General features: G+C 39.3%; 1 protein-coding gene across 4 annotated transcripts; it reads right to left on the reverse strand.

The window, feature by feature from the left end:
- Positions 1-954: 954 nt before the first annotated feature.
- Positions 955-19,482, reverse strand: nup58 (nucleoporin 58). 4 transcript variants are annotated; one of them, XM_022201201.2, is made up of 14 exons: positions 19,073-19,482; positions 17,818-17,981; positions 17,658-17,690; positions 17,289-17,561; positions 16,769-16,961; positions 16,512-16,577; positions 16,191-16,365; positions 15,574-15,653; positions 14,258-14,376; positions 11,988-12,070; positions 11,484-11,685; positions 3,939-4,022; positions 3,205-3,300; positions 955-2,742 (listed from the first exon to the last, which is right to left on the reverse strand). In XM_022201201.2, exons 1-14 carry the CDS (start codon positions 19,150-19,152, stop codon positions 2,573-2,575), a joined length of 1,818 nt encoding a protein of 605 aa, XP_022056893.2. In that variant the 5' UTR covers positions 19,153-19,482; the 3' UTR covers positions 955-2,572. The 4 variants fall into 4 exon arrangements, with proteins under 4 accessions (XP_022056893.2, XP_051796345.1, XP_022056894.2 ...); XM_051940385.1 differs by lacking the exon at positions 3,939-4,022; XM_022201202.2 differs by lacking the exon at positions 3,205-3,300.
- Positions 19,483-19,796: the final 314 nt, after the last annotated feature.

A 19,796-nucleotide genomic window follows, 5' to 3' on the forward strand; every position in this document is an offset into this window, starting at 1 on the left:
CTCTTCTGAACGTTATTTTAACGCTCGTCCTATTTATCAATGGAGGTCTATAGACCCAGGAACCTGCAGACCCCAAGAATAAACTGCTACAGGAAGCAAACTTCACTGCAAACTTTACTAAACTTCTTCTCAAAACAAAATTACTTTTAAAATAAATGTAATCTTTTTTAAAAATATTTAAATTTTAATTTTGATATTCTGTATAATTAAAATAATTTCCTAAATAGGCTACAAATTGCAGTTGTTATCCGAAGAGCAGTTCACATTAGTACTTAAAAGTAGTTCTGTGAGTTTTTTTTTAAACCACATTTGTGGTAATATGTCTCAAAATTTCTGCAATGTCAAATCTGTTGAGTCTTCATCACTTCGCCACTGTTGGCTAAAAATTCAACGCTGTCTGCTGAACAGAGAATAATAAACTGCTGAAACAGTTGGTCTGTCCTCTTGTAAGTGAAAGCTAAACAATAAGTGATTCACTGATGATGTCTTCCATTCAGTCTCCTTCTTCACAACCAGATGAGGTTTTCCTTCTGTTGGCTTCACTCAGAAAATCCTCACAGTGAACATGAGACACCTGAGATGAAGACAGACATCACAGTATCAGCATTAACAGCCGAGGTTCATTTTAAAGTGACCCTGGAAAGATTTCCTCCATCGTATAGTGTTCCAAGCACTGAAAGACAGAAAGGCCTGTAGTCATTTTAGCTTCATTAATGGTTTTGATGACTTCAGCGAGAGTCTACAACTGATATCTATAAACCTGCTCCACAGTTGTACCATACTTAGGAAAATGTATCGGATAGAGAATATGACAATGTTAACCTGGTCTGTTTGCCTGCCATATAAACAGTGAAAGTCAGTGCCACTATATGCACGCCTTAATGGACAAATAAATTAAAAAGCTGTTGCAAACCATATGACACACTTTTGGAAAAATACATTAAAACAGAAGCCTTTCTGTGTCAACACACATTTATTGAAGTGATGCCACAAACAGGCAAAACATCATATTGAAGATTTTATTAATAAACAGCTTCTTGAAAATACAGGATTCCACAGACTGTGATTAGAAAATAATAGTACAATTACCAGTGTTTGGTAACAGAAGTGACATGGACACTTTAAAAAAGCAGAACATCCCCTGATCCAACCCCAACACTCAAAAGTATCATGACAGACAAAAGAGACAAATTCAAACTTGTGCGATAGGCACACATGCACATTCACGCAATCACTGTCAGGTCACATACACTGGTGAGTGCAAATTTGTTCTAGCACATGTATAAATTGAGCAGGTAGAATATGCACTGTGAAATCCCTTTCAGATTTAACTAACTTAACATCTAATGGGGGCCAAGTAATACAAAGAGTACAGCGATTCCTATCCCAAGTTCTTACAATAGCACACAGGGGCAAACAAAGTGTGTCTAAAAGTAAATATTAAACAATGATAAGGATGGATTGTAGCAAAACAACACAGGTTATGTGGACTAGATAACGGACTGTCACAAGGCGCTAGTCCCCCTCTACTCCAGCGCGAATGTCAGCTCTTTCTCTACTTGATACAAAAATAAAACTGTGCTTCCCCAAAAACCCACCCTCGGCACTCCTGTGTATAAAACTATCTAGAATCAGATAATACTCCCTATTGACACTTTCAGACAGGGACTATGCTGTTCCCAACCAACTGTCACTCCATAAGCTTCTTTCCCTTTACCTTATCTCTCCCTTCCCTGGACAAGACTTGAGCCAAGTCATCATTTGAGAAGCATTCAAGTGCAGCTCTGTGACTGACAGACAATGGAACCGACTAGACTGTCCACCTCAAAGCGCAAAAAACATGTTTATCTTTTACAATATTCAGACTAAAGCAACTCCTCACAGATAAGTGAATGATTTGAAAGTGACCCGGCTCTGTCCTTATCTGGCATTCCCAAAAGCACTGTAGCACCACAGACCAGAGAGTGCAGGGAACTTTTTGAGGCAATGCAAATGGGCATAAGATTAAATTAACAAATGCTGCTGTATCCTTTGTTTACATGCCACTGTTGACTGTATTGATTGATTTGGTCCCACTTTTCTTACCAGAAGCAACAATGACCCTGTCAAAAGAAAAAAAAAAGCTTGTCATGTACTCAATGGGCAATTCCAGTTTCTGACAGTTGGTGGTCAAAGTGACTGAGTGTAAAGTACAAGTATAAAACTAAATTCATCGTTGAAATGAATGAAAGGAAGCTGTTCATGTTGGTGACTGCAATGGAATCAAATCAATGTAGAACAGTGGACATCACAGACTAGTGAATGAAAGAATGCTGGTTGCTCAATAGGATTTTCTTTTTCTTCATGATTACTGAGCATATACCTCCCAATGATTTGAAAACCGTAGTCTTCTGTTTCTGTCAGATAAGTCCAAGCACTTCCCTGATGTTTTCCTCAAATTTGCATTTCCTCTGTTCTATAATCTAATGATCATTTGAGCGCTGCTTATATGCTTTTGAGAGACCAGACCTCATTTGATACAAGCCCTAAGCTGGTCAGCTGCTCAGTCACAGGGTTCTGTCTTCTCTCATTTCTATCTCTTGCCCCTTTTGTTACCAGCAGGGGGCTTCTTCAGCTGGAGTAGGGGTGTTCCAGTGCCAAAGCCGACAGCGGGTTGGTTGGACACGCCAAAGGTCAGGCCGGCCGAGGGGTTGATGCCGGGGTTACTGAAGTTAAAGCCTGAGCTGCTGCTACTTCCAAAACCTAGAAAAGCGAGACAAAGCACACAGATGATCAGAAAAGAGAAACAAATATGGCATGGTTGAGAAAACAGAAGCAGTGGAAGAAACAAGGGATCAAAATAAAAGATGTCCATACATACAGATGTTAGTGTTCAGGTAGAACACCCCACAGCCTAAAATGTCAGAGTGCCAGCACACTTACTGTACATATAAAGACTATGTACTGGATGGTGTTGAGTCCTATTCATCAATCAGAGCAACTACACATTGCTATTAAATTCACAGTAACTAAATAACACGGATATAGGAGGTTTGTTCTACTGCATGCATATAATGCTGCTTTCAGTGCATATTCATTCTTCTGCAGATAAATATTAACAGCTCAGAAGATCATCACAATACAGGCTTGCCGTACTGCTGTTTATCTGGTTGCTGTAATTTTCGGGGGCCAGGTGTGAAGGTGTTAGATACAGCATGTATGTACCTGCACTCAGACTGCCTCCTGTGGGCTTACTGGTGGAGAAGGCAAAAGAAGACCCCCCAGTCCCCACCCCACCAAATCCTGGCCCACCACCAAAACCTGTGGGAGAAAGTGACATAGAAGTCAGACTGGGCTAAGCACAGAGCCTACACTAGGAAGGAACACAAGGAGCAGTGCCTCAGGAGTACACACAGGCAAGCATTATCAAACATATGCCACAACCTAATCCACAGCTTAACTTCTGACTGAACACTGCAGAACAACACAGGACTCACAGTACACTGCATAGCAATGCAAAGCCGAAGGGAGAAAAATGACAAAAGTTTTACCAAACACACCAGCTACGACAGAACACAGCAAATTGATGTGCGTTCAGACCACTTATTCCCACACTGCTGGTAACATTCCAGTATGACAAACTCATGTACAGTCATCAAACTTGCCACATGTCAAGGTGAATACAATGACCTGTAGCAAGGGTTTGATAAGTTTTGGTGTGGTATGAACGCACTTGACCTCTTGCACAAGGAAGAAGAGGGGGAAATATAAACTCCAAAGCTCTGACAGCACCACTCTCAGCACATGCACACCAGTTACCTCTCATACAAGAGAACTGAACCACCTAAAAAAAAGGCTGCTTGGCATGAAAGACTAGATGGCATCAGGGAAATGGTAAACTATGCAGGGGAAGGGAAAATAACAGGGGATATTTATCTTAAACAGGCAGAGGGTAATACCTCCAAGGGTAGAAGAGCCCAAGCTAGTGCCCACTGCCGAGGCAAAGGGGTTTCCAAACCCTGCCCCCAAGGGTGCCTGGGTCCCTAAGGCACAGAGAGAGAGAGAGCATATGCTTTACTCTTCTGAATGCGGTTTGTTTATAGATAAAAAGGACACTACATGTCATTTGCACTACTGTCATATTGACGGAAACAAATTCTAAATAAGAAAATGTACATGAAACGTTTGTTTTTTTTTTACTGTAGTTTTAGAAAATGTGTGCAAATGGTTAAAAAATTAAATTATTTTAATTGTGCTTTGGAGAAACATCAAATGATTTGAGTGGCTAAGTAATTATTCTATACCGTCTCACATAACACTTTGGAAATATAAATAGAACTGCATGTAAGCAATGTACAATGCTTTTATAACTGTGGAATGGAAATATATGTACTTTTGAAATGTCATAAAAGTTGTAAGCAATAATATTCTAGCAAATCATTAGCAGTTATCATTACTGACAAACTGTGGAAGAAGAAAAAACAACTGCTAGTTCTTTCACTCAGAAACTTGTCTTTTTTTTCCTCTATGTATTGTTTTCTTCTATGAAATAAAATTTTGCTTCCAATTAGTCTGTATTCCTAAAACATCAGTCAAAAAGAAACAAGGACAAGCGTTTCTTTGTTTAAAAACTGATTTATTGTCAATTTAATATGCAATTTCACTTACATAAAACACAAACAAACAGTTTAGAACAGAATTGGCTGTTAATTGCTAACTGCTACTGCATTTGACAAGTTTCCAAATTTTCAAGATTTCTGAGAGTGAATGAACTAGCACACGCTAAAAAAATGCATCACACAATTATTGAATATAGCTTAAAAGGCACACCATATTATATATTAAATATACTGTATCAACAGGCATTGGATATATACGTTTCAACACACTCTGTTACAAGTAAAAGCACTCGAGATTTAGATAAGAAATGTGAAATTGGCATTAATGGCTGCCTTTCAGTGTAAACTGATCAAACTAAAGGAAAATCAAGTGATATGGTACAGTTTGCCTGTGGAAGTCATTGTGGTCAAGTTTGGTGCATCCTTCCGAGAGGAAATGAATAACCTTTGTGGTTCATGTTTGTTTTAACACCAGTGTATTCGTCAACATAACAGCTATTCTCCTGGTGATTAAATCTACATGTAATTACAGGCTACAAACTCTTTATTGGATCAAGTCTGACTTCTAAGAGATCCTTTAGGTTCAAGAAAGCAAATTGTGCTTGTTCCAAAACCCAACTTGCAATAGCACTATCTCATTAAAGACAAACAGAAAAACCACTATAAAAAGGGTGCAACCAAAGCATATGATAAAGAATTACAAGGAAATGTTTCAGAGAGAATAGGAACATTCAAAACAGTCTGAAACAGCCAATCGCTCAAAATACCAGACTCAGATTTTCAACTAATGAGGCCAATTTTTGTGTGCTTTTGTGCAAAAGTTCAACACAAAGAACATCTGAGACTCTAAATGTACAATTCAGAATCATTATTGATTGGGTTCAGTTGAGCTGAGCCTTGTAGGCAAACTTTGGAGCTGGTAGTGTGGCTACCATTTTTAAAAAATAAATAAATAAAAAAAATCACATTTTAATTCCTTCACTTGTTTAAAAAAAGAAGAGGTAATTGGGATCACTTTTGCTGTTCTAATAGCATTAAAGGAAATACAGCATCTGCATACATATTACTCATAAATAGTGAGAAAATAGCTAACATGAGCCCTTTACAGAAATGGGATACCAAGCAATCCTGGTGTCGATCTGTTAAAGGGGAACTTCGTTTTTTTCAACCTGAGGTCTGTTTTCATATGTCATTTCATACTTGTGAGTGATGGAGAAATGAATTTTCGACATAGCTCCAGTATTTAGCCAGGCAGGCAGCTTAGCAGCTCAGCTAGCAGCTCAGCTAGCAGCTCAGCTAGCAAAAAGTATGGGGCAACTTGCTCCCCCCCCCACGTCAAAGTCCGCCCTAACATGCTTTTTTCCCACACTGACCGACTCGGATAGTCTCAACGAGTGTCCCACAACATACTAGAGATGAGAAGTGAACGAAAACCTCCACATTACCTGGCGATCGCTCTTTGTTGTGGTCTGTATCCAAATCTCAGGCCAAAACCGGTGTTTTGGCGCGAGCTCTCGCACGATTTCGGAACGAGGTTTGCTTTCTAGCGTCCTGAGATTTGGATACAGACCACAACAAAGAGCGATCGCCAGGTAATGTGGAGGTTTTCGTTCACTTCTTATCTCTAGTATGTTGTGGGGCACTCGTTGAGACTATCCGAGTCGGTCAGTGTGGGGAAAAAAGCACGTTAGGGCGGACTTTGACGCGGGGGGGCAAGTTGCCCCATACTTTTCGCTAGCTGAGCTGCTAGCTGAGCTGCTAAGCTGCCTGCCTGGCTAAATACTGGAGCTATGTCGAAAATTCATTTCTCCATCACTCACATTTATGAAATTACATATGAAAACAGACCCCAGGTTGAAAAAACCGAAGTTCCCCTTTAAAGTACAAGGGTTCGGTCATGTTAATGTTCCTCCTATTCAAACGTACCCAAGACAGTTACGAAACTAGCCACAACTGATATTTACACTAAGGGATGTAAAATGCATGAGGTTATATTGACGACTATACGTAACAACATCCTACGTCGGTACATCCTGATCTGCACGTGTCTATCCACGAATGCGACTCCATGCAGTTTAGACTTGTACCATGTTGAATGTGATGTGCGTCACGACTTTTACGTAGAAGTGACCACAGTGCTCATTCAGACAGGAAGCCGAGACGTTCAGATGCCATCAGATTAACGGAAAGGATAGCATGTCTGACAGGGGCTATAGAGTAATATGGTGGCCTAATATCCAGTGTCATTTTCAAAGTCCTAACGCCTTCGATGGACCAAGAATTACTACATCGTTTAATGGTCATTATTGTGTCATGTATGCCTGTAGAGATGTGGAAGACAATATGGTAAAGTGTATTCAAAGCTACACAAAAGTCAAAATCTGGACAACTTGGGAATCCTTCAAACAAACATCTGGCTCAATCCAAAACTATGTGTAAATACTACAAAAAGTTTAGTGTTGTCTATCAGAGGACTAGAATGTCCAAAGCAGCAGTTTCTCTTAACATACAGCAGTTTCACCAAGAAAGAATCGATTAGGTTAGGTTCACCAGCAGCTACTGTATTTTAAAAAAAGTGTTGCCAGTTGACTTGGATAATTACCAATTTATATCGCAACACTTTAAACCATATTCTGACTGCCAATACGACCCAGCTCTCAAATACATCCAGCAACAGTGTAGCCTTAGATCATAAAATGGTGGAGGGGAAAAAACCCCACACAATCAAGAGATGTGGACACACATTGTGACCAAACTGACATGTCTATTTCATTTGGCACCAATGTATCTTACTGGTACTTACAGACCAGTGTGAGCAGCAAAAACCATTCTTCTATTCTGAACTATCAAACAAAATGGCCTCAACGATCCAACAAGTCAAACCAACAAGACAAGTAGACTTTCTACACAAGCGTTTCTTGGCCAAAGTCTATACAAAGTACCATCACTTTGGAAAATACCTGAAATTACAACTTGTGTACAGCGCTTTTACTCTACATTTTCATTTAACTGAACTAAATGTGAAATGATCCAGCCCTGTTACGCTGACAGTAGCCCTTAGGTGAAATAGCTTTCATCAAGTAACAGTGGTATGGCCTCATTACAACCAAACCAACCAAATGCATTTAAGTCTTGAACAGTGAGATAAAGTAGTCTATTTTTGTCATGGCTGACAGCCCATAATGGAAATGAACTTTCTACATAAATAGTTAACTTCGTTGATGAACAACACTTGCATATTGTGTAGAAACACAACGCCTAAATGAACACTGCTTTATTTGGGCTAGTAATAAGTGAACAGGGCTATTTTACAAGGTCATCAATTCCACTTCCAAGCCAAGCAAGTACAGCAATTAAAAGGCAAATTCTCAGTTTAAATTTACAGTTCAGGTATTTAAATACTTAATTTTTCAGTCCTGAGTTTTTTGGCACTGTTCACCTAATGTCCTAAGAGGCACAGATCTGAATCTTGCAGAGCCTACACAACCAACCGCCACACCGTAATAGTAAAGATTACATGGGTTAAACAAGAATCAAGCAAAAGTAAGGGCCGGCCAGCTGCATGGTCAGTGTTGTACAGTGGACAAAAGACATGAGAACACCTTTGTGCAAAATGACCTAAATATCAAATGATTCAACATTGTATCAGCTTACAATATTTGCATCACTTCTACATTGGAACAGTTGGGTATTTGCATGTATGTAAAATAAAAAAACAATCAATTTAGATTTTCAATGCTAAAAATGGAGGCCCACAACAGCAGCTCAGTGCAGAAAAAGTCTAAACTTTTCATTACAAAGATTCAAATAATTTTTTTTTTTTTTTTTTAGATACTTTGAGCGTCCCCTTTTATTTTTCACTCCTCCTCAGCATGAAGAATATCACATTTCTGGAGAGATGTTCCATCACTCTTCCAAAAACTTTTCTTTTTAAAAAAAATGTCTGCTCTTTGCTGAAGGGGTTATGTAGTGTCTCACTGTCAGGACTATGCATTCACTGCAGCAGAACCAACTAGATATACACCAAATATAGTCAACCTCATCAAAGTCAAACAAATTCACCGTCATCTCAACTAACCAAAGAATGTTCTCTTAAAAAATTACGAGGCTTCTTTTCATGTTTTGTAGCAGTTTCATCTTGTAGTGCTTTTTGGAAATCACAGGTTTACTCATTTCTGTTTCAGTGATTACAGGTTTTTCAGAGTACACACAAGTGGACATTTTTTGTGTTGAATTTCTAGTTTAAGGCTTGTATTTTTAAGTTTGCTAAAAAAATGTTTTGCATTGTTCATAAGAGGAAATATTGTACTTGTCAGCTTTGAAATAATGCAAATATTGAGAGGTGATGCGGTATTGAATCACTTGACATTTAACTGATGTTGCTCAGAAATGCACTCACTTCTGTCGCACACTGAATATGTTGTGATACTGGCCACCCTCTAATATGCCATTCCCGGTATGGACTAAGTTAAGCACTTCAAAAAGAAATAAAATAGAAATAAATAGGTAAATAAATACAACATTTGATTATGCTTAGTCTGTCAAAGAACTTAGTCACTAGATAGAGAAAAGCCACCATTTGGCAATAGAGATGGGAATTTTGATAAACACAATTATTGACATTAAAAAAGTAATTATGCAACCTAGTACCCATTTCTGGGTTAACAGATGTGCAAAGTTAAGAATCAAATGATTTGTGTGTAAAAACGGCATAATGCAGCCTTGATAAAACAGCTTGTGCGTCCATAGCACAGATTGTTATAAACAATCAGAAATTGATTTGGCTTCATATGAAACAAAAAAAAGGAAAGCAACACAAACATGTTTTTTTAAGCAGGCACCAAGGTGGAGTGCACTTTAAAACACACAAGCGCATCGTACCTATTGTGGCAACAGGGGTTGTTTGTGAACTATTTCTTTCTGCAAATTGTGGCTAAGCAATGGATTAGTACTAGTGACCCAATAGGCCCATTTGGCACATATTCAAACAGGTTAGTGGTTACTCAGTAGCTTCAGTTCACCCTGTTAAGTGATCAAAGGTATGTGAACCTTTAAATCTAATTACACTGAAAAATAACCCACACTCTGTAACATTTGGTGGGCAGATCCGATAACAGTCTAAGCACACCTGGTGCTCTATGTGAAAGGGAAGCAGCAAACATTTGCAAATGAAAGCAGACTTAAGTTCATGTTTCTTTAACTTGCCAAGTAGGAGTTTTACAACTTTGCTGCCTTTACATCCTAGTCCAGTGAAAATATTGCTTTCAAACTTCTGAATTAAGTCTTTACTACATCTTGTATAACTTTACAAAAAAAAAGAAAATACTACACACACACACAGCAGAAACATGCTCATATACATAGTAGCTTAGTTTGTTCATTGTATGTAGGTGCCCTGATATGCCAGTAAAATGGCCTAAAAACCAAAGCCTACAAAAATGGCTGAAACTTTAACACCTCAGAGATGTGGCAACAACCATAGTAGACACTATTCTTAAAGTTGCTTTAGTTGTAAAATGTTTAATAAAACTGAATTAATGTGCCCCTAAGAGCTCAGATGTTAGTGTATCGGGCTAACTGAAATGTTTTGGGCTATCATCAAGTCCGACAAAATTTGTCAAAATACCACCGACACCAATCTCTGAGTGAGTGGTATGGATAACAAAAACATTAGTCTTCATCTATCTCCTCATGGTGGACAATAACACTGTGAGGAATAATGCTTATAAATGGTTTTATTTTTACTACAAGAGAAGATAAAGAATTTCATGAATATAACTTACATTCTGTATTAATTGAATAGTATTGGCTTTTTTTGATGTAAGCCTTTCAGTATTTAGAGCACACACTTTCACTAAAATGTGGGTCTTAGCCTAAATTAGGCTTACAATTGGTAAAACCTTGACCAAGAGAAGCCTGCGCTTCAAAGGACAATGGAGATGCTATCTTCATCTAAATTCAGTTATGAGAACATGTTTCAGACTTCTCTCCTTTTAGTGAATAAGTTGATACTATTTGGTATCTGATCAACTGGAGTGCCCCTACATAAAGGAGACAGTTGGACCAAAGAAAGTATTAGGTTTGTTAAAATGAAGCTATTCTTTACAGACTAATTGATCTCTTAGACTTAATCTTACAAAAAATCTACAGACGCACCATATCTGGACTAATCATTCAGAGAATAAGCTTGCGAACTATGTCTAAGTTACACAGCAAATATCTAATGATCCTAATTCCATTAGTAACATCCTTCATTAGCCTCATTTTACGCATCACTGGAATAAAACACAGTCCTAACTCAAATGAGATGTATAGGTTTTAATCAAAACCTCAAGTTTCAAAATACAACAGCTCGACTTTCTGTACCTCTATTTAATTTCTCCTATGACGTCAACCACATAGCTGCTCTCATACCCCATTGGAGAGAGCACAGAGAGAAAGAGAGAAATTAGGTGAACTTAGGTTCATTCTTGGTATCAACACTGCCATAGTTTTTGTTCCATTTTGCACTGGAACCATCTTAAAAATGTCCTCACTCTAGTACTGTAAGGCGCATAAATGTCTCAAATCCCTGGACTGAGAGTCACAGACAAGATGTTAAGGCAGCACAAAGGTTTTCCGTCAGAGTGAAGCAGCAGATTTCTCTTATCTCTCCCTTTCTCTCTCCTGGCCTACCACCAACTAAGGCTGTTAGCTGTTGATTATTTATAATCATCCTCCCTGTCATCTCTTGAACTTTTTGCTACTCTTCATTTTTAAAGCAAGCTAGTCCTGTCATTTCCACAACTTGCTTTTAATTTTATTGTTTCTTCTCTCCCTCCTTTATTCTCTTAAACAAGGTGAGGAGAAGGAGGAGAACTTTCTAAAACTTGTAGGCAGTCAGACCTGGAGTTGGCTGCTGTTGCTGGGTCAACGTGGCTGCCATGGCAACAGCTGCAGCATTGGGCACACTGGAGAATGGGGCGGGCCCCGTTGTGACTCGCGACGAACTCTGCCATTTCCTGTTAGATGCTCGTTTGGACTCAAAGACGTCAGTGGAGTCTTCCAGGAAGGCTCTGCGGTAGGAAAGGTACTGGTGCTTCAAAATCTATTACACAAGATATTAACACAGGGGAAAACAAAAAAATTTAATTAACATGTTGTTGACACATAAAAAAGTCCAATATCATTAGTGTCATTTAAAAAATACAGGCACAATTTACACAAAAACATTTTGAAAAACAATATAAAGTTATGTCATCATAAAATTCTACATTAACTTTATAAGTGTCTTATCGCCTGGCAATAGACTTCTTTTTTTAGCATTTCAAACAATGCAGTGTTAATGAGAATACGTTATCATTTTCAGACAAAGCTGGAGAAAAGAAAAAAAAAACAAAAAACACTGACCTTTACATTCTCATGGACTGACTGGAGCTGGGCAGCCTGGGCAACAAATGTTTGGTACAACTTCTGCATGGCCAAAGTCAAATCTGCAAACACAAAACAAACAATATTGCAGTCAGTATTAGGGCTGCTCAATTAATCGAATTTTAATCACGATTATGGCTCCAGGCGATCTCAAAATTAATGTAATCGAGGAAAAACGATAATTTGGCGTTTTCCGCTATTGGACGCGCATGCGAAACTCAAGCCGCGACGCCCCCGCCCCCACCCCACGTGTGTGGAGATCCAGCCAGGTGATTTAAGTACTCGTGAAGATGGCAGAGGGGGAGTCTGAACAGCGGCGTTTAGTTGATAAAAAAGGCAGAACCACTTCGTTAGTGTGGGAACATTTTGGATTCGAACAAGACGATGTGGAGCAGAAACGCATATTTTGTAAAATCTGCTTCAGCGTAGTGTCTGCACCGCAAAGCAACACAACCAACCTCTTCAACCACCTCAAACTCTACTATAAGGTAATTTATGACCAACGCATGAAAAGGCAGAAAGACAAGAGCACAACTCCCACATCGACGCAGGCGTCTATCAAAGACGCACTGTACAGTGCAACTCTATCTGTCAAGTTCCGAAAGGCACAGAAAAATAACAGATGACATTGGATACTTTTTAGCAAAAGACATGTTCCCCATTAGCACAGTGGAAGGCGAAGGCTTCAAGAAGTTGGTCAATACTTTGGATAAGCGTTATGTCGTGCCATCTCGTCACTGTTTTAACAGAGTTGTTCTGCCAGCTATGTATGAAAAATGCCGAGCAAAAGTGGCAGAAGAGGTGAGGAAAGCAGCAGAGTTCACCATCACATCAGACCTTTGGTCTAGCCGCACCATGGAGCTGTATATCAGCCTCACCATTCATTACATCGACGCTGATTTCAATTTGAAAGCGAGATGTCTCCAAACGGCCTTTGTTCCTGAGGACCATACGGGGCAAAACATCGCCAGTGGACTGAAGGAAGCTCTAGCGGCATGCGGACTAAACGAGGAGAAGCTAGTCTGTATCACAACAGACAATCCTGCCAACATAAACCTGGCTGCAGAGATCAATCACTGGTTTAGACTGCAACGTTTCGGGCACAGACTACACCTGGCTATAGGTGAGTATGAATCCCTCTAATGTGTGTCGATTATGTGGTTAGTGTGATGACACTAGATTGTACAAGTCTTAAATATCGCTACCTTCAAAGTATCGGAGCAGAGCAGAGCAGAAAGCTCACGTATAAAAATGTTGACGTTGTTAATTAATATTCAGTTGTACATATGTTGTTGCATCTGCGTCTTACAAACTTAAAAAAATGAAGATAATAGGTCCTGGACTTAAAATCAAACATCAGGTTAAAAGATACGTAAGTTAACGAGGAGTAGTGTTATATTAGCTAATTGACCTTTTTTTTTTTCTAAAACTTAACCGTTGTGAGACAGGTTTTAGCCTACTGATGATATGTTATTGCAATAGTAATGCTGCTGTCAAATACGTCTTCCTTTGTGCTTACAACTTTAAAATCAAATATTCAAATGAAATGTACAGTCTTCTTCTAAGTAAATATTTACCTCATTAACTTCACATCAATACTAACTTTTAAACAACTTTTACAAATGAAATGTTTCTTCAAAAATATATTCTCAACAAGCATGCTGTGCAATGAAAATAACAGACTAGATAGAAAACTGGCTAAAAATTAAACAAATCATGTTAATTTTTCAGAATCACGACCCACTGTATTAGACTATATTGTTAGAATATACCATAGTTTGTTGTAGTGTTATTTATTTATTAATATCATTAATATTCTTATGGACGTTTGACCAGCCTTTACAGATTTAATGTTCGCTAAATGCTGTTCCAAACTTGTTCAATAAATGCTGTTCCAAATTCAAAGGCATAATCGTGTAAATAATTGTGATTTCAATATTGACCAAAATAATCGTGATTATGATTTTTTCCATAATCGAGCAGCCCTAGTCAGTATGTATATCTGGCATATGTTGATTTAAAAAAAGAAGACAAAACTGGCACATAACCTTCACACTGATGCATGTTTTCAATATTTAATTATTGCTTCTCTAGTCTCTTAATCAGACATGTAGCTTGTTGTTTCTAATTGTGAGGTTTCACATTGCAGTTACCAGCTTTTATGTTAATGTAACATACAGCGATTAATGCTGATTTAAAACCTGAACATGACCGGAGCTGTGTTAAAAGTCAGACAAATGTCTTCTTACCCTGAGGAGTGATATGGGAACCACTGCTCTGCGTTGTCAGATGGTTTTCCAGTTCTTCTATCTGCTGCCGATATTGCTGCAACTGCACCTCAAACTGCTCTACCAGGCTACGGAAATAACTAAACACAGAAAAAGTACACACAAATAAATATATGTTCAATTCATGAAGCCTCAAAGCAGACACATGAAAAACTAGAAAAGCACTCAGAGCGCAGTACTCCGAAAAGGCTGCTCAATTGACGGATTATTTCCAACGGATGAAATGTTTAATAAAAAATGACCTTGTGCTGAGTACAGGCATGTGTTATGCATGTGCACGTTATATATGAATACCAAACTGTGTGTAAATTACACTTATGAAGGTCTGTTGATCAGTTCATCATTTTTGGCAAGCCTTTGTTTTGCTAGTGTTAAAATAACAGCTCCCTCCATGTTTTTATTTTGAAGGTGGATTGTTAATGGTTCGGGCTTTTATTTTGTAGCCATTCCAGTGGCACAGGAAGTGTTGTCCAGGAAGCAGTTACTTGACATGACGAAGACGCTGCCAAAAAGTCCGAAAATTCACATAAAGATGACAGAAAACGGTTCCACGCTGTTGCTGTCTAGCAAAGCATGTGTTTAAACTTATAAGAACCTAGCGGGGACAAGGTGTTACGGTGCAGAAATGAGGGAAGGACAGAAAGGTGAATCTCTCTTCACATAAGGCTGATGGCTGAACTTAACGTGTGTGGCTGCGGTTTGCTACATGCATGAGCTAAATATGTAGCAGTTGGCAGGAATTGATGAGAAACACCCTACAGTTTAATTGTTTGTTCCTTGTATGTTTTCCAACTGATAAATCATGTGACCGTCAGCGGGTAGCAGACACAGTGTTCACATCGAGGTTACAGCAACACTGTGCAGTCTGCTGTATCTGGCAATGGGAAATCTTTAACAAAGCTGTAAAACCACATTATAAGCCGCATCAATGCCAAAATTTATTCACTTGGTCCTTGTGTCCTTTCTGACCTTCCCTGAAAACTACATCCAAATCTGTTGGTCTGTTTTTCCGTAATGTTTCACACAGACAGATTCACATACGCCGGTCATAACATAACTCCGCCATTTCCTTGGTGGTGTAATAACTGCTAGACGGATGAGGTCACATAAGGTTAACAGGCCAAGAAGGCTAGTATTTATTGTTGTCTCGGAATCAACAAACTCAACAAATAAAGCAAATTTCAAACATTAAACAGAGGCTAATATAAGTTGAGCAATCTCAATGCATTAGTCTGCCTTTGACTTACTTAAGGATGACTATGCAACACTTTACTTACTCTGATGGGGCTGTGTTCTCATGTTGAAGTCCAGGAGGTGTCTTCTGTGTACGCAGTGCGATGTCTGCATTTTTCAGCTCCTTAAACAGAAGGGAAAGAGAAAAGTTCAATATTAAAGACAGACTTTATGATATATCTAAAGGATTATTTTTCACATTTTCAGTTTATGAGATATGCTTCACAAAACCAGCCACACTCTTTATTATTAAGGTTGGTGTATAAAGCATTTATATGCAAACAGCTGTCAGTTACATTCAAGCCTCTGCCAAACTCACACAATGCTGATTAAACCTCCCAGCACCACATGAACCTGTCTGTGTACTTCATGGTATATCGGAGTTTTACATCTGGTTTCCATGGTGACACTCCCATAGCTACCACTACTAGAAGCATTAGAGCTGATTGCAGAAGAACTCTATACAGCTGCAATGTATGTACATCTTGTCAAATGTGGCCTGTATGTCTTTGGTGAAAATGAGGAATAACTGGCTGATCACAAAATGGATAACAGATTTGTGGCTATATAAAATGTGTGCATCAAGAAAAATTAGGACTGAAGAACCTGAGCTAACATAGCTTCTAACGCTTTGGCTTGATAGCAGGTGTACTGCTTTTACCTCCGCTGTCTCCAACTTCAGTTTGTCTATAGCCAGAGCTTGGCGCTGCAGACCGCTGGCACTGACAGAGAGAAGCTGTTTGAGGCTCTTGATGTCATCTTGGACTTTAGAAATGGCCTTTGATGACATCCTGCTTATGTCCTCCTGAACTTGCTTCTGCTCTTTCACAAATTTTCTGCAAAAGAATGAAGCAATTACAGAATCAATTAAAGGTTTGCTAATATATTAAAAGCTTTTCAGAGCAAATCAAATCTGAGTTTGTTTGGAGTATACTGCTACACTGAATGCGATAATCCAGTAATATTGTACAACAATACTTACTGAAAATTTTCAACATCCTGACAAATAACTGGGGGGAGGTTCTCATCTTTTAAAGCTTTACTGTCTCTGAGGGACAGAAAAAGAGAATGTTGTTGATTAATACCACAAATGAATACTTGACTGACCAAGTATACACCAACAGGATAGGAAATAGGTATAAACAGGACTTCACACCTTTTTTTGAATTATAGCACTGACAGTTATTCTACCATTTGCATTTAGTAAAGAATCATGCATATGTGGTCAGCAGATCGTACTGTGCATTAGCTCCAGACGATGTGTTGCTCTTATTCTCAGAAGATGTACTGAAGTCGACTCCACCCAAGCCAATACTTGGGGCAGGGGCTGCTGCTGCTGCTGCTGCTGCTGCTGCTGCTGCTGCTGTGGACGTTGCCAATAGAGAACCTAACGTTAATCCACCTCCTCCTCCAAGAGTGGCTTGACCCAAACCTGCAAAACCAAGCAAGCATACAGGTTATAATGCTGCACAGCACTGTTACAATATGCAAGCAACTCTACAACAATCCTCAGCAAATATCACAATGTCTGCTATGTAGCAGTCAAAACTTTGCTTTGTCATTTTCTAAAATCCCTAGATCATCAATACTTCTTTCCATGCTAGTGAAGAATTCTCTTAGACTCCGTCTTTGTAATGAATTCTTGCTTATACAGAAATTGTATAACAACATCTTGCCATTGAATAAACGGCACTATGTCTGCATACCATCCTGTGAAAACCACTTATGTGTGACCAGTCTCAGGCTGGCTGCATCTCACCTGTAGACACAGTGTTAGAGAAGAGGCCCCCACCCAGTGATGGGCCTGCTGCAGCTGCTGTGGTGGTGGTTGTGCCACCTAGACCAAGCGTGAAACCTGTGGCTGCAGGCTGCTGGGGAGCGGTAGATGTCAGGACAGAGCCAAACGTTAAACCTGCCCCAGCAGTGGCTGTCGAGGAGGTGGTAGTGGTGGTTAGGGAGAAGGGTGTTGCTGAGGCGGTGGGCTTGTTGAAAGCCAAGCCGAAGCCAGTAGTAGCTGTCGTAGCTGGGGCACCTTAGAGAAAGTGTATGTCCAAACAGAAGGTTATTAGCCGTTTCCAAGACCTTTCCAAAATCTTACTGAAAAAGCATCATAGACACAGACGCATACCTAACGTAAGGCCAGTAGTGGGTGCAGCAGCACCTGAAATGGAATCACATCCCAACATAAGACATGGTGTATGGCTACAGCTGACAGACATGTTAATTACAAACAAATATATTTAATTGCTTGCCACTGAGTTTGTTTTGTACATGTGTGAGTTTATTACTTGAGGCAGGTGTATTGAAAGAGAATCCTCCAGGAGGTTTCTGACCAAAAAGACTGCCTCCTAGGCCAAGAGCTGGGGTGGTGCTGGTGGTGGAAGCAGGGGCTGCAGCTGGTGTACCCAGAGCAGTCCCAAAAGAGAAGCCAGCGGTACTGGCAGCAGGCGCGCTGCGGAAGAAAAAGGCCATAACTTCAGTCACATACGCACAGTCCCATCAATGATACAATTATGTGACAAACTAAGGAAGGAGGAAAAATCTGTTGTTGGCACAGCAATGCAGAATAAAAGTTTATTGTCTGCTTTCTTTAACTACAATAGCTTCCTTAAACTAAAATATAAATAAAATGTGACCAAAGTACTTTACAAACAGAGGAGAACTCATTAAATTAAACATTTGTCATATTTATTTATTTTCAGATGACAAGTCTGCATATTTTTCATTCCCATTCACATCTTAATTGTTAGGAATACTCCAAGCACTACAGATCACCATGACAACATTTAGTTTACAAGACTTAAGTCTGGTGGATTAAAGTTAAAACTGTAATAATCTGCAGTTCCTTCAGCTAAGAAGATGCCACACCAAGTGTGACTCTGGTTATCAGGACAAGCCACATATGCAGATCATGGCTTTAAACGTAATCATAAAAGTCCCGATCAACTCAAGATTGTGTTGTGGTCATTGTTAGTTGCCTTGGAGCTGTACAGTTCTGAGGCAGATGCTTGTTTAGAGTTTAATACTAGAAGACGTGATTTTAATTAATCTGCTGAAGTAGAACATTTATTTGAGCTCACATAAAATTGGCGACTTAGCAACTAGTTTGGAGGGCAGTCCTGATCCAAAAGACAACTTACACCCTTCACTGAGCATACATTTTGACTTGACCTCCAGTGATGTAGGAGACATGTTTTAATAAGTAATTCAAGTTTTTTTATTAATGTTGAAGGTAAATATATTGACAGTGGTAATTTCTGTATTGTTTTTAGTCGAGCGGGTGTAGATGTGTAGATGATTTTAAATTTCTGATTGGGTGATAATTAAATAACAATTCCACACCAGATACATAATTTTACATATATTACATGCCTGGTGAGGTTTTTAAGGGGGACTCCTTAGTAATCTTCTCAGCAGTTCCCTACAACGTACAACAAGTGCAGCAATGTTATGAAGTCGTCTAAGTTTTGTTGCCTGCTAACGCCAGGTTACTCCTGGCTATGCTAACGTTAGCTAAGTCTGCTATTTGAAGTGTGTCATTACCTGGTTGCGGCACCAAAGGCGAATCCTCCACCCGTGTTGGTGGACCCAAGAGTACCCGATCCAAAGTTAAAGCCAGACATTTTTCGCTTAAGACGCAAACATTTACCGTCAACTGGAGAACAACCAACCCAGCATCACCGCTAACACAACGGTTAGCTTGAACGCCCGCGTGAAGGCCAAATCCGCTTTTTTGTCGTTATTCACAACATACTCAGACAAACACGGAAACTTTTCCAAATAGATCCAAAACTTCCCAACTGCAGACTTCAACGTTTTCGCAAACTATTTTCGTGTATTTTAGATGTTTAAACTCATTAAATATAGCAGGAAGAAATCTCGCATGGTGATACTTTTCTTATTCCCCGCCTGGTATTTCCTGGATGCTAGTGCATTTCGGGAAATCTTTAATTAATCGACTCAATTTCCCGTCGTCCTGCGCAGTTTTGGGGTCGCGTGATGTTTCACGCATGCGCACGTTACCCACTTCGGGGCTGACAGCGGACGTTTTCACAATCGACCATTTCGACAAAAGACTACAAATTGAATCCGGCCTTGATTTCTAAATAAAAGAGACAGTCCATTCTGTTTTTTCATTTGCATGAAAAAGCACAAACTAAACACTGTCTACACAATCCTGAATCCTTTATCATTTTTTGTAAATGTATCATTATTTTAACACATGGATTGTCATACATGAATATGCCTTGTATCCTCAGGGGGGCTA

The sequence above is a fragment of the Acanthochromis polyacanthus genome, chromosome 20, assembly GCF_021347895.1.
Source record: "Acanthochromis polyacanthus isolate Apoly-LR-REF ecotype Palm Island chromosome 20, KAUST_Apoly_ChrSc, whole genome shotgun sequence".
Lineage (NCBI taxonomy): Eukaryota > Metazoa > Chordata > Actinopteri > Pomacentridae > Acanthochromis > Acanthochromis polyacanthus.